At 38.8% G+C, this 14118-nt stretch overlaps 1 protein-coding gene across 3 annotated transcripts in view; it reads left to right on the forward strand.

The window, feature by feature from the left end:
• CNTNAP3 (contactin associated protein family member 3) overlaps positions 1–14118 on the forward strand; it is a 236007-nt gene that overhangs the window by 197398 nt on the left and 24491 nt on the right. For all 3 annotated transcript variants that reach the window (XM_024995997.2, XM_024995998.2, XM_059889290.1), the window contains exons 16-19: positions 3937–4107; positions 4801–5019; positions 8640–8879; positions 9567–9797. In XM_024995997.2, the coding sequence (XP_024851765.1) occupies positions 3937–4107; positions 4801–5019; positions 8640–8879; positions 9567–9797 (861 nt within the window). The remainder of the gene's footprint in view (positions 1–3936; positions 4108–4800; positions 5020–8639; positions 8880–9566; positions 9798–14118) is intronic.

The following is a 14118-nucleotide window of genomic DNA, read 5'->3' on the forward strand; positions in this document are numbered from 1 at the left end:
CAATTCTTTGGCACTCAACCTTCTTCATAGTCCAACTCTCACATCCATACATGACCATTGGAAAAACTATAGCCTTGAGTAGACGGACCTTTGCTGGCAAAGTAATGTCTCTGCTTTTGAATATGCTATCTAGGTTGGTCATAACTTTTCTTCCAAGGAGCAAGCGTCTTTTAATTTCATGGCTGCAGTCACCATCTGCAGTGACTTTGGAGCCCAAAGAAATAAAGTCTGACACTGTTTCCACTGTTTCCACATCTATTTCCCATGAAGTGATGGGATCAAATGCCATGATCTAATTTAAATCACACAAAATGCATTCACTAGTACAATCAAATTAAATTAGAAATAAATAAAAAATAAGAAAATCTCCAAACACTTAGAAATTAAACTTCAGATCCTTAAATAATACCCAAGTCAAGGGCAAGGTCTCAATAGATCTGATAATATATTTTGAACTGAATGAAAATTAAAATACAGACTATCAAAATTTTTAGTATTAAATTTTGTGATAGCAGTGGTCAGCAGGATGTTTGTAGCAATAAGTACTTATATTGTGAAATAAAAAAGATCTCAGTTCAATAATGTAAGCTTTCACCCAAAGAAACTAGAAATAGAAGAGAAAAATAAACCTTAAACCTAAAACAAGCAGAAAGAATAGAAAGACAAGAAAGAAAAGACAAGAATAGAAATCAATTAAATTAAAAGCAGAATATATACTGATCTATAAAAATTAAAAGTGATTCTTTTTATACTCTTTAAAAATACTAGTAAAATAGTTAAGCCTCTAACAAAACTATCCAAGAAATGTTAAACGTTACCAATATGGAAATTGAGTGTTGGGAAAACACTGCAGACACCACTGACATCAAGAGTATAAAAGAGTACACTACAAACAACTGTACAAGTATTAAATCTATTATACAGATGAAGTGGACCAGTTCTTTGAAAACCATTAACAACCAAAACTCAAGATGAATGAGACAACTGGAATAGACCTAATAGTATTAATGGAATTGAATTTGTAATTAAAAACTTTCAAAAAAATTCAGACCAAGCTTGATTCACTGATGAATTCTACCCAAGAAATAATATCGTATCTATAAAATCTCTTTCAGAAAGTAGAAGAGGAAATTCTTTCCAATATTTAAAGCAGAATATTGTTCTGATATTGAAACTAGACAAAGACAGTAAAAAAAAAAAAGTATAACAACTAACAATGTTATTACTAACACAGATGCAAAAAATATTGACAAAACATTAACAAATAACCCAGGGATATATATATTTTTAAATGCACCACCACCAACTGCAGTTTATCCAGGATGCAAGGCTGATTCAGTATTTGGAAGTTGATTAATGTAATCTACCATGTTAACATGGTTAAAGGAAGAAAAATCATGCCAGATGCTTTTTCTGTATCAATTAATAAGAACATTATAATTTAAATTACTAAAAGAACATTAAAAATTATAATTTATATCATAATAGCATTTACAATGAAGTTCTTAGCAAACTAGGTATAAAAGAAAATTCTTCAGCCTAATAAGACAGCATCTATTACCAAAGTATCGTAATTACTGGTAAAAAACTGAATGCTTTTCCCCTCAGGATGCGAACAAGATTAGGATATCCAATCTCACCACTTTTATTCAACAATATTTATCATTGTCTTAGCCGGGGCAATAATGTAAGAAAGAAAATAAGTGCTTAAAGACTGGAAAGCAAGAAAGAAAACTTTATTTGCATATGCACACTTGATTGGTTGGTTGGTTGTTTAGTCACTAAGTTGTATCCAACTCTTCTGTGATTCCATGAACTGTAGCCTGCCAGTTTCCTCTGTCTATGGGATGTTCCCAGAGAAGGCAATGGCACCCCACTCCAGTACTCTTGCCTGAAAAATCCCATGGACGGAGAAGCCTGGTGGGCTGCAGTCCATGGGGTCGCTAAAAGTTGGACACGAGTGAGCGGTTTCACTTTCACTTTTCACTTTCATGCATTGGAGAAGGAAATGGCAACCCACTCCAGTGTTCTTGCCTGGAGAATCCCAGGGATGGGGGAGCCTGGTGGGCTGCTGTCTATTGGGTCGCACAGAGTCAGACATGACTGAAGCGACTTAGCAGCAGCAGCAGCAGCATGGGACGTTCCAGGCAAGCATACTGGAGTGGGTTGCCATTTCCTTCTCTGGGGGATCTTCCCATCTCAGTGATTAAGCATTACAGGCAGATTCTTTGCCACTGAGCCACCAGGGAAGCCTACATATATGATTGCCTACATAGAAAATCTCAAGGAATGTACTACCCAAAACAGAAAAAAACACCTTATTAGGTCTTACAAGTGAGCTCAACAAGATCTCAAGATGCAATGTCAACAACAGTCAGATCAGTTATATATGCTAGCAATGTGAACTGGAAACCAAAATCTGTAAGAGAGTATCATTTTCAGTATCTCCAAAGAACATATAATACTCAAGTGTATGTTTAACAAAAACATGTATAAAATCTGTAAACCAAATAAATGACTAAATACTGAAGAATCAAAAAATCTGAATAAAGGAAGAGATATACTGTGCTCATGGATTGGAAGACTCAACATAAGAAAGATGTCAGTTCCCCCCAAGCTGAACACACTCTTCACCAAAGAGGAAATAAACTGGCAAATAAGTACATGAGATGCCCAACATCATTATCTACTAGGGAAGGGAAATTAAAACCACAATGAAATACTACTTTACATCAATTTGAATTGCTAAGATAAAAAAATATGTATACTAACAATGTAAAATGCTAGTAAAGATATAAAACAACTGTATCTGTTACACACTGATCATGGGAATTAAAAATGGTATGATCACTCTGGAAAACTGTTCAGCAGTAACTTATAAACATATACTTACCCAGGAATCATGCTCCTGGGAATTTCCCCTAGAGAAATAAAAACATATACTCACACAAAAACTTTTCACAAATGTTTGTTCTGGTGGTTGTGCTCAGTTGCCCAGTCATGTCTGCCTCTTTGCAACTCCATGGACTATATAGCCCACCACCAGGCTCTTCTGTCCATGGAATTTTCCAAGCAAGAATACTGGGCTGCCATTTCCTACTCCAGGGGATCTTCCTGATCCAGGAATCAAACCTATGTCTCCTGCATTGGCAGGCAGATTCTTTACCACTGTGCCACGCAAATTTTTAGAGTAGTTCTATTTGTAATTGACCAAATTTGGAAACAACTTTAGTGTTCTTAAATATGGATAAATAAACTATGGCACATTCATGTGATAGAATAACTACAGAGCAGTAAAAAAAGACTAGATGTTGACATGCAACATCTCAAATGAATCTCAAAGGCTTTATGTTATTGCATACTGCTTGACTCCGTTTATATGTTATTTGGGAAAGGTAAAACTGTAATACAGAGACTAGTTCATGACTGCCAGGCTGAGGGGTGGGCAGAGGGTGTGACTATAAAGAAATAGCAAGAGAGAGTTTTTTGGGGGTGATGGACTGTTCTTTATTCTGATTTTGATGATGGTTACACAAATCCATGCATGTGTTAAAATTCATATAACTGTAAAAGCCTGTAAACTTTATATAACCGTAAAACCCTAAAAAGTCAATTTTACTCTATGATAATTTAGTTAAAAAAAGAGAACAACAACAGCAAAAAAAAAAAAACAGGCCTTTATCGAAGTGATTATCCATCCACTCACTTGCAGCTGTGTCCATATTCTTAATCCTCTAAAGAATCACTATTTAGACATTCATCTCATGGCCACATGTTCAGAAGAACTCCCATAAGAAGGCTTGTATGGATAAATAATGCTTTGAATGGATAAATAATGCATCAAACGGTAAAAATGCTAGAAATATAAAAGGCAATTGTTATTTGTTGTATTTTACTGCTATTGTCATTGTCTTTTTTTTTTCTTTTTGTAAACAGATTCATTTTGGAATTCAGCTTCCTTCAATACTGAGACTTCATACCTTCATTTCCCCACGTTCCGAGGAGAGCTTAGTGCTGACGTGTCTTTCTTTTTTAAAACCACAGCCTCTTCAGGGGTGTTTTTAGAGAACCTGGGAATCACAGACTTCATCAGGCTAGAGCTTCGAGGTGAGTTGTCCACCCTGCACAAAGCCACTGGGGTACTCAGTAATTAACAATAACCTTGGTGGTAACCTAATTCCTAATACACTGACATGCTTCCTTTGTCAATTATATTTCTTCTTAAATACTTAGTGGAAAGTAAAACAGTAATTTCTGAAACACACAACAGTCTGTACAGTTCCTTGTTGTCTTAATTCTATGTGCAAAAAGGGTATTAAACCAAAGTGGTCAAATAACTTCTTACTAAATCACAACATTATGTGATTTAATTGACTAAACACATTGTTTATATATATGTAGACAAAACTTAATGTCTTGCTATCTGAAATTTACCTAGTTCTTTTAAAACTTCATAAAGGTTTAAATCACCTTTAAATAAAATCACTTCTATGTATAAAGTCAGATAAAATATTAGTTTTGCTTCTGTAGGTAAATATCTCTATTGCTTAGGGCTTAGCAGGATGAACAGTAAACTCTGGGGAGAAATACATTAAAATCAGCTTCACCTTCCTCTTTTAAAGATACAGGTTTATTCTCCACCGCAACCCCTCCCCAACCAACTCAGACTGACATCTGTCTGCATCCCTTGTATGTCTTCTTTCATAAGGAGCACATCATGGTGGTTTTTTCAGATCTACTCAAGACTGAATTTTCCCTCCTGTGAATGAACTCGGGCATCTCTCATATTTTTATTTCCAGCCCCAACAGAAGTAACCTTTTCCTTTGATGTGGGGAATGGGCCCTGTGAGGTCACAGTGCAGTCTCCCACTGCCTTTAATGACAATCGGTGGCACCACGTGAAGGCAGACCGGAACATTAAAGAAGCGTCCCTCCAAGTGGGTCAGCACCCTCGCAAGACCCAACCTGCCTCAGCTGATGGGCATGCCCGCTTGCAGCTCAACAGCCAGCTTTTCGTGGGTGAGTGCTGCTGGCGGCTTCTAACTGTACTGTGCTCTGAGTGCAAAGACACACCAAGAGGAGATCGCAGCTACCACAGTAGTGATGATAACAGCTGCCACGACTACTATAGGCACTGGTGGGAGAAGGAGATACTGAATAAAATCCTCTTTAACTCTCTCCTCCCACTGTGTCCATAAGTTCGTTCTCTACGTCGCGTCTCCATTCTTTCCCTCAGATAGGTTCATCAACACTATTTTTCTAGATTCAATACATATGCATTAATATGCGATACTTGTTTGAGCCCAGCCTGGTGCTCTGTGATTCTGTGATTACCTAGAGAGGTGGGATGAGGGGTGGGAGGGAGTCTTAAGAGCGAGGGGAAATACACACACACACACACACACACACACACACACACACATATATGAGTGAAGTGAGTGAGTGAAGTCACTCAGTCGTGTCCAACTCTTTGTGACCCCATTGACTGCAGCCTAACCAGGTTCCTCTATCCATGGGATTTTTCCAGGCAAGAATACTGGAGTGGGTTGCATTTCCTTCTCCAGGAGATCTTCCTGACCCAGGGATTGAACCCAGGTCTCCCGCATTGTAGGCAGACACTCTACCGTCTGAGCCACCAGGGAAGATATATGTATATATATATAATTACAACTGATTCACACTGTCGTGCAGCAGAAATCAACACAACGTTATAAAGAAATTATCCTCCAATTAAAAGGTAAATTAAAAATAAAAAGTGTTATGAACTGAAAAGGAACTTTGAGACTGCAACTCAATGCAGGCAACTCCGTAAAGTACAGTTCTGATGTTAGCTCTGGGTAAATTACATCCAGGGGATGATGAGCCAGAGGCATTCACAGTGGCATCTTGTGCCATGGAAAGGGATCCTGGGGGAATCTGAAGGGGCAAAGCTAAAAATAGAATCTGACTACCAGTGAGAGGACGCATGGCCCAGTCCTAGGATTTTTCTGCCCCCATGGAGATCTCATGATCACCTGCATCAGCAAAAGATACTTCCAGTTTTCATATAAGGTGAAGGCAAGGGTAAAGGTTGGTAGGGAAATATCTGGCTGGGATGCTTTCCTTGTGAGTAGGCTAAAGATCAGTCATCCAAAAAGAGGGGGGCGGGATGGGGTTGCAGGGCTAAGATGGAGCCAATAAAGAAAAAAGAGCCAGTGAGGTTCAGCCACACAGACACTGTGTACCAAGAACTCATTTAATATGAGTATCTCTGCCATAGATTATGTGACTCAATGGCTCAGTCATGTCCGATTCTTTACAACCCCATGGACTGTAACCCACCAGGCTCCTCTGTCCATGGGATTCTCCAGGCAAGAATACTGGAGTGGGTTGCCATTTTCTACTCCAAGGGATCTTTCTGACCCAGAAACTGAACTCACATCTCTTGCATTTTCTGCAATGACAAGTGGATTCTTTACCACTGGGCCACAGATTATTATACCCAATTTACAGATGAGATCATGGAGGGTCAGAGAGATCAAGGGACTTGATCACAGAAACCCAACTGGAAGGGAAATCCAAACCCCCTGTTGGACTGATTCCCAGGCTTGCACTCAATATCATAGATGATTTATGTTTGTTTCAGTTAACTCTGTTTATTTAAAAAATTAGCATTTTTCTATCCATTTCTCTCATTTCACTTTTTAGTGAAGTTAGAGAATCAGACTTGTAATTGGGACAAAATCCTCCAATGTCCCCCCAAAATCAGACGGTAAGAGGCCAGTCCGACAGAAGCAGCCTCATGTGACTCTGCACAGCAGTATTTAATCCAGCCCAGCGCGGTTCCTCTCCACCCTGCTCCCTCTCTGCTGCTCTCATTGCAAGCTTCATGTTTAGAACCAGAGTGGACTCATTATTCTGCTGTCCCTTCTTTAAAGATAAACACTCTGGGTAGTGGAAGTCTTCCCTCTAATTTACTTGCTTAGTCTTTATTATTGTTTGTTTTTCCCAAAGGGAGGAATAAGTTTTGCTACATTGCTTTTTAGACAACTCTATTCTAATTTGGAAACTAAGCAGATTAACGAAGTAGCTCTCACTTGGTCTGATCTCACGTATTTTAAAGTAAATAAGGACACAGTCCAATTAAAAATTGATGTAAATCACAAATTAGCACGGAGTCTGCTTTGCCAGAATTTACCTACTACAATGTTCAGGAACAGATGCTATTGAATGAATTTGTGTGTGTGTGTGTGTGTGTGTATGTGTGTGTGTGTTTGTGTGTGTGTGTGTGAATGTGTGGTGTAGCCCATAGCACCATTAAACTCAGCTTCAAGCACAGTTAGTTCTCACTGAGTCGAGGAGGCTTCCCTGAAAGTTATCAAACTGTGAATCAAACGAAACAGTTCTATTTTCTGATTTAAATTCTGAGGATTAATTAACAGAACTTCTAGGAACAAAGTTTGAATGGAAACCTACCTAGAGCTAGTGTTTTCATTATGGCAATGTTTCTAAATCCTGAGGTGTTGGTTGAAAATTCAGTGAATCAGGATCTTTGGGAATAAATCCAAAATCTGTTTTTAGCAGGCACTTCAGATGACTCCTGTGCTCCCATATTTATTATGTTCACATGATAAATGATATAAAAATAAGGAGATATATATTATTTGCTTGATGTTATACCACCTAACCTCAGAGCTTCCAGGATGGAGTGTGAAAGGCCTGAGGTCCTCGATTTGGCTTTACCTCTTCTGCCTTCTCTTTCTTTGGTCTCTTCTCAGTTCTTTTTCACAGCTTTATTATTCAGAGCTCATCTAAGTAAGAATTAGCATTATATAACACACACACAATATATAGGGTTGGCCAAAAAGTTCATTTGACTTTTTCTATAAGATGTTACAATAAATCTTAAATGAACTTTTTGATCAATTGAATACATAAATTTGTAATACATGTATTATACAAAAATTTTATTTTATTTTATTTTTTTTTACAAAAATTTTAATACATATAAAATACATGTACAAATTTATGTACCACACATTTGTAATACATATTACATTGCAAAGATTTTTAACTATATAACCTTTATTATACATGTCATTGTTTATAAATTTAAACTTTAAAAGGATCATTGGTCTTCATTTTGTCCTTTAAGAGAGGAACAAATGTAAAAATGTAAGTCTTTCTAAATTATTTAGAATAAATATTACCAAGTTCACCTTAAAAAATATTTCCATTAATGCTTTTAACTCAGTGCCATTTGATGATTCTTAACATTTGATCACAGACTATGTTTTCAGAATTGTATTTGTTGATAAAACTTTGAGCAATGACTTTTTTGTCATTATCTATATGGGGCTTCCCTGGTGGCTCAGAGGTAAAGAATCTACCTGCAATTCACGGGATGCAGGAGATCCAAGTTTGATCCCTGGGTCAGGAAGATCCCCTGAAGGAGAGCATAGCAACCCATGCCAGTGTTCTTGCCTGGAGAATCCCATGGACATGGATAGAGGAGCCTGGTGGGCTACAGTCCACGGGGTCACAGAGTCGGACATGATGACTGAGCAGCGACCAGAGATATGGCCTCAGTTCAGCATGAAGATGAAATCTTGAATAAGACACAGAGGAACGCGTTTGCATTTGCAGTGTTTCCCTTGTAGGTGGAACCGCAAGCCGACAGAGAGGCTTCCTGGGGTGCATTCGGTCTCTGAGATTGAACGGGCTGGCCCTGGATCTGGAAGAAAGAGCCATGATGACCCCAGGAGTGGAGCCAGGGTGTCCAGGACACTGTAGCACATACGGCCATCTGTGTCACAATGGAGGGAGGTGCAGAGAAAAGCGCAGAGGGATCACGTGTGACTGCACTGTCTCTGCATATGACGGGCCATTCTGCGAGAACGGTGAGTGTGCCCAAGGAACAGGGAAAGGCTGGAGCATGAGAAGTCCATGAAGATGCCTCTGGTATTTGACTCTGTAATGAAAAGATAAGGCAGTTCTCTGTGATTAGCTGAAATAGAATTGTTTCTATCCCAAATGCCTCCATTTCCCTTGGGAGGAGTTAAGCTTGTATTCTTAACAAGGCTATGACTACTTCTAGTAGATCATAGGGGCATCAGTGAGGTCTCCTTGAGGAAAGCAGTAAACTTTAATGTGCATTTACACTGGACATTTAATTTTGCATTTTTGAGGCAATAATAAAATACTATTACTCAATTCTGGGTTATGGGATATGGAGGGATTATCTCTTTATTTAAGCTTTATTATTTTTCATCTTAATTTTTTTTTAATTAAAAAACAGCAAAGGAGGAGGTCCCTGGTGGCCTAGTGGTTAGGATTTGGCGCTTTCACTGCTATGGCCCGGGTCCAATCTCTGATCAGGGAACTGAGATACTGCAAGCCATGTGTCACAGCCAAAATAAAAACAAATAATACTAAACTAAAAAATACCCAGCAGAGCATGACATTATTATTTTTCCCTTTTGAGATATTTAAGGATTAGAAATATTCTTTGCATATATAGAAATATACATAATAAGACACGTGCACTTACATATTGCTAATACAATCAAAATTGCTTGCCATTCCAGACATTTCTGCCTATTTTGGAGCTGGCTCCTCGGTGATCTACAATTTTCAGGACCATTACAATGATACCTTTAGCAAGAACTCCAGCTCCTTCGCAGCTTTATTTCACGAGGATCTGACATTGACAGGAGAAATGGCCACACTGAGCTTCCGGACCACAGGGACACCCAGCTTACTGCTCTATGTGAGCTCATTCTATGAGGAATACCTTTCAGTTATCCTTGCCCCAAACGGTGAGTGTCTTTACTTTAAGAACAAGAAGACTGACTTGGGTGGTGTCCGTGTCCTGGCTATTGTAGATAGTGCTGCTGTGAACATTGGGATACACATATCTTTTTGAATTATGGTCCATCAACAGAAGAATGGATAAAGAAGATGCAAAGCAGATATGCAAAAAAAATTACTCAACCATAAAAAGCAACAAAATTGGGTCATTTGTAGAGATGTGGATGGACCTAGAGAGTGTCATACAGAGTGAAGTAAGTCAGAAAGAGAAAAACAAATACTGTACATTAATGCATATATGTGAAATCTAGAAAAGCATATAGATAATACTATTTGCAAATAGAGACATAAATGCAGAGAACAATTGCATGGTTACCAAGAGGGAAAGGGTGGGGGTGGGAAAAACTGGGAGGTTGAAATTGACTTATATACACGGTTGATACTATGTATAAGATAGAACTAATGAGAACATACTGTATAGCATGGCAGTGGGGTGAGGGAGTCTTGCCTTCTGAAATTAAATAATTAGTTTCACTGTACGGATATGCAGCAACACAAGAGATGACTCTACACATAGACATCACCAGACGGTCAATACCAAAATCAGATTGACTATATTCTTTGCAGCCAAAGATGGAGAAGCTCTATACAGTCAGAAAAAACAAGACCAGGACCTGACTGTGGCTCAGATCATGAACTCCTTATTGCCAAATTCAGATTTAAATTGAAAAACGTAGGGAAAACCATTAGGTCATTAAGGCATGACCTAAATCAAATCCCTTATGAGTATACAGTAGAAGTGAAAAATAGATTCAAGGGATTAGATCTGATAGACAGAGTGCCTGAAGAACTATGGATGAAGGTTCATAACATTGTACAGGAGGTGGTGATCAAAACCATCTTCAAAAAAAAAAGAAATGCAAAAAGGCAAAATGGTTGTCTGAGGAAGCCTTACAAATAGGTGAGAAAAGAAGAGAAATGAAAGGCAAAGGAGAAAAGGAAAGATATACTCATCTGAATGCAGAGTTCCAAAGAATAGCAAGGAGAGAGAAGAAATCTATTCTAAGTGAACAATGCAAAAAAAAAAATAGAGGAAAACAATAGAATGGGAAAGGCTATAGACCTCTTCAAGAAAATTATAGATACTAAGGGAATATTTCATGCAAAGATGGGCACAATAAAAGACAGAAATGGTAGGGACCTATCAGAAGCAGAAGAGATTAAGAAGAGTTGGCAAGGATACACAGAAGAACTATACAAAAAAGATCTTAATGACCCAGAAAACAATGATGTGATCACTCACCTAGAGCCAGAATGTGAAGTCAAGTGGGCCTTAGAAAGCATCACTATGAACAAAGTTAGTGGAGGTGATGAAATTCCAGCTGAGTTATTTCAAGTCCTAAAAGATGATGCTATTAAAATGCTGCACTCAGTATGCCAGAAAATTTGGAAAACTCAGCAGTGGCCACAGGACTGGAAAAGGTCAGTTTTCATTCCAATCCCAAAGAAAGGCAATGCCAAAGAATGTTCAGACTACCACACAATTGCACTTCTTTCATGTTCTAGCAAAGTCATGCTCAAAATTCTTCAAGTGAGGTTTTAGCAGCACCTGAACCATGAACTTCCAGATGTTCAAGTTGGATTTAGAAAAGGCAGAGCAACCAGAGGTCAAATTGCCAACATCCATTGGAACATGAAAAAGCAAGAAAGTTCCAGAAAAACATCTACTTTTGCTTCATTGACTACACTAAAGCCTTTGTCTGTGTGGATCACAACAAACTGTGGAAAATTCTTAAACAGATGGGAATGCCAGACCACTTTACCTGCCTCCTGAGAAATCTGTATGCAATTCAAGAAGCAACAGTTAGAACTGGACATGGAACAATGGACTGGTTCAAAATTGGGCAAAGGAGTATATGAAGGCTGTATATTGCCATGTTTCACTTATATGCAAAGTACGTCATGTGAAATGCTGGGCTGGATGAAGCACAAACTGGAATCAAGATTGCTGGAAGAAATATCAATAACCTCAGATATGCAGATGAGCATCCTTATGGCAGAAAGTGAAGAGGAACTAAAGGGCTTCTTGATGAAAGTTAAAGAGGAGAGTGAAAAAGCTGACTTAAAACTCAACAATCAAAAAAGGAAGATCATGGCATCCAGTCCCATCATGTCATGGCAAATAAATGGGGAAACAGTGGAAACAGTGACAGACTTTATTTTCCTGGGCTCCAAAATCATTGCAGATGGTGACTACAGCCATGAAATTAAAAGACGCTTGCTCCTTGGAAGAAAAGCTATGACAAACCTAGACAGCATATTAAAAAGCAGAGACATTACTTTGTTGACAAAGGTCAGTATTATCAAAGCTATGGTTTTTCAGTAGTCATGTATGGATGTGAGAGTTGGACCATGAAGAAGGCTGAGTGCCAAAGAATTGATGTTTTTGAACTGTGGTGTTCAAGAAGACTTCAGAATCCTTTTGGCAGCAAGGAGATCAAACCAGTCAATCCTAAAAGAAATCAACCCTGAATATTCCTTGGAAGGACTGATTCTGAAGCTGACGTTCCAATACTTTGGCCACCTGATGTGAAGAGCTGACTCACTGGAAATGACCCGGGTGCTGGGGAAGATTGAGGGCAAGAGGAGAAGGGGATGACAGAGGATGAGATGATTAGATGGCATCACCAACTCAATGGACATGAGTTTAAGCAAACTCCAGATATAGTGAAAGACAGGGAAGCCTGGTGTGCTGCTGTCCATGGGGGTCACAAAGAGTGACTGAGTGACTGAACAACAACAACATATGTGAGAATTGTATAATAAAGAAGGCTGACAGCCAAAGAATTGATGTTTTCATACTATGGTGCTGGAGAAAACTCTTGAGGGTCCCTTGGAGAGAAAAGAGATCAAACCAGTCAGTCCTAAAGAAAATCAACCCTGACTATTCATTGGAAAGACTGATGCTGAAACTGAAGCTCCAATACTTTGGCCACCTGATGCAAAGAGCTGACTCATTGGAAAAGACACTGATGCTGGGAAAAATTGAAAGCAGGCGGAGAAGGGGATGACAGAGTATGAGATGGTTGGATGGCATCACCTGTTCACTGGACCTGAGTTTGAGCAAACTCTGAGAGATGGTGATGGATAGGGAAGCCTGGCGTGCTGCAGTCTGTGGTGTCACAGTGTCAGACACGATTGAGAGACTGAACAGCAACAACACTGTTCATTTTGAAAGACGGTATCTCATTTTATATATAGAAAATATTTCCTCCTCCTTGGAAATGAAATCATGAAGTGTATTAAATCATATCAAACCCAATTTCCTTGAGCATCAGATAAATGTGATTGTTCTTTACCCATCAGTGGTTGGGAAGTCAGTCATGCCCTGTTGCCTGTGTGCATGCTAAGTTACTTCAGTCATGTCCGACTCTGTGACCCTGTGGATTCCAGCCCTCCAGGCTTCTCTGTCCCTGGGATTCTCCATGCAAGAATACTGGAGTGGGTTGCCATGCCCTCCTCCAGAGGATTTTCCCAACCCAGGGGTCAAATGAGAGTCTGTCATTTCTCCTGCGCTGGCAGGCGGGTTCTTTACCACTTGTACCACCTGGGAAGCCCCCATGCCCTATCCACATGTAAAGAAAAGTAGAATGAGTGTTCCCTAACCCATGGTCACCAGGAAACGTGCAGAACTAACACTCTCCCATTAGAGAACAAAACTAAGGTTTAACCCTTTCTCATGGAGAATAAAGGGAGAAACTTCTGGAAAAGATTTCTACAATCACTGACTAATAGAATCTATTATAGGTGATACCGTAGGGACGGGTGGCGAGTGCATCTGTGAAGAAGAGCAGTGTGTCGATTGGGAAATTTGAATATTGTAGCAAATCACTCACTTTTCTCTTTTTGCTATTTCTTGATTATGGTAGAAACATTAGAAAATATTTCTGGTTGTGCAAAAAAAATAATGTAAATGTCAGTGATACATTAAAATGCATTAAAGTAAGTCACATTAAAAGAAGTTATGCTTGTAGAAACTGAAAGTTAATACAAAATTGCTTGAGGTTTTACCATTTAATAATACGAATACCACATGAATAATTAACTTCAAGCCTCACTTGGTGTTTTCATATGCTTAACTTGGACTTTTTCCTCTGGTTCAGGAAAATGGAAGAACTTGGAAAAAGACTGCTTGGTCTTGACTCTTAAGACTGTGTAATTGGATTCTGAATTTGGCCCCAGAACAGCACGTAAATAATTGCTAGTCTGGGAAAAGTGACTGTATGCACTCAAGTAAAGGCTCCATAGATTCAAACTGTATTAATTTTT

The sequence above is a fragment of the Bos taurus genome, chromosome 8, assembly GCF_002263795.3.
Source record: "Bos taurus isolate L1 Dominette 01449 registration number 42190680 breed Hereford chromosome 8, ARS-UCD2.0, whole genome shotgun sequence".
Taxonomy (NCBI): domain Eukaryota; kingdom Metazoa; phylum Chordata; class Mammalia; order Artiodactyla; family Bovidae; genus Bos; species Bos taurus.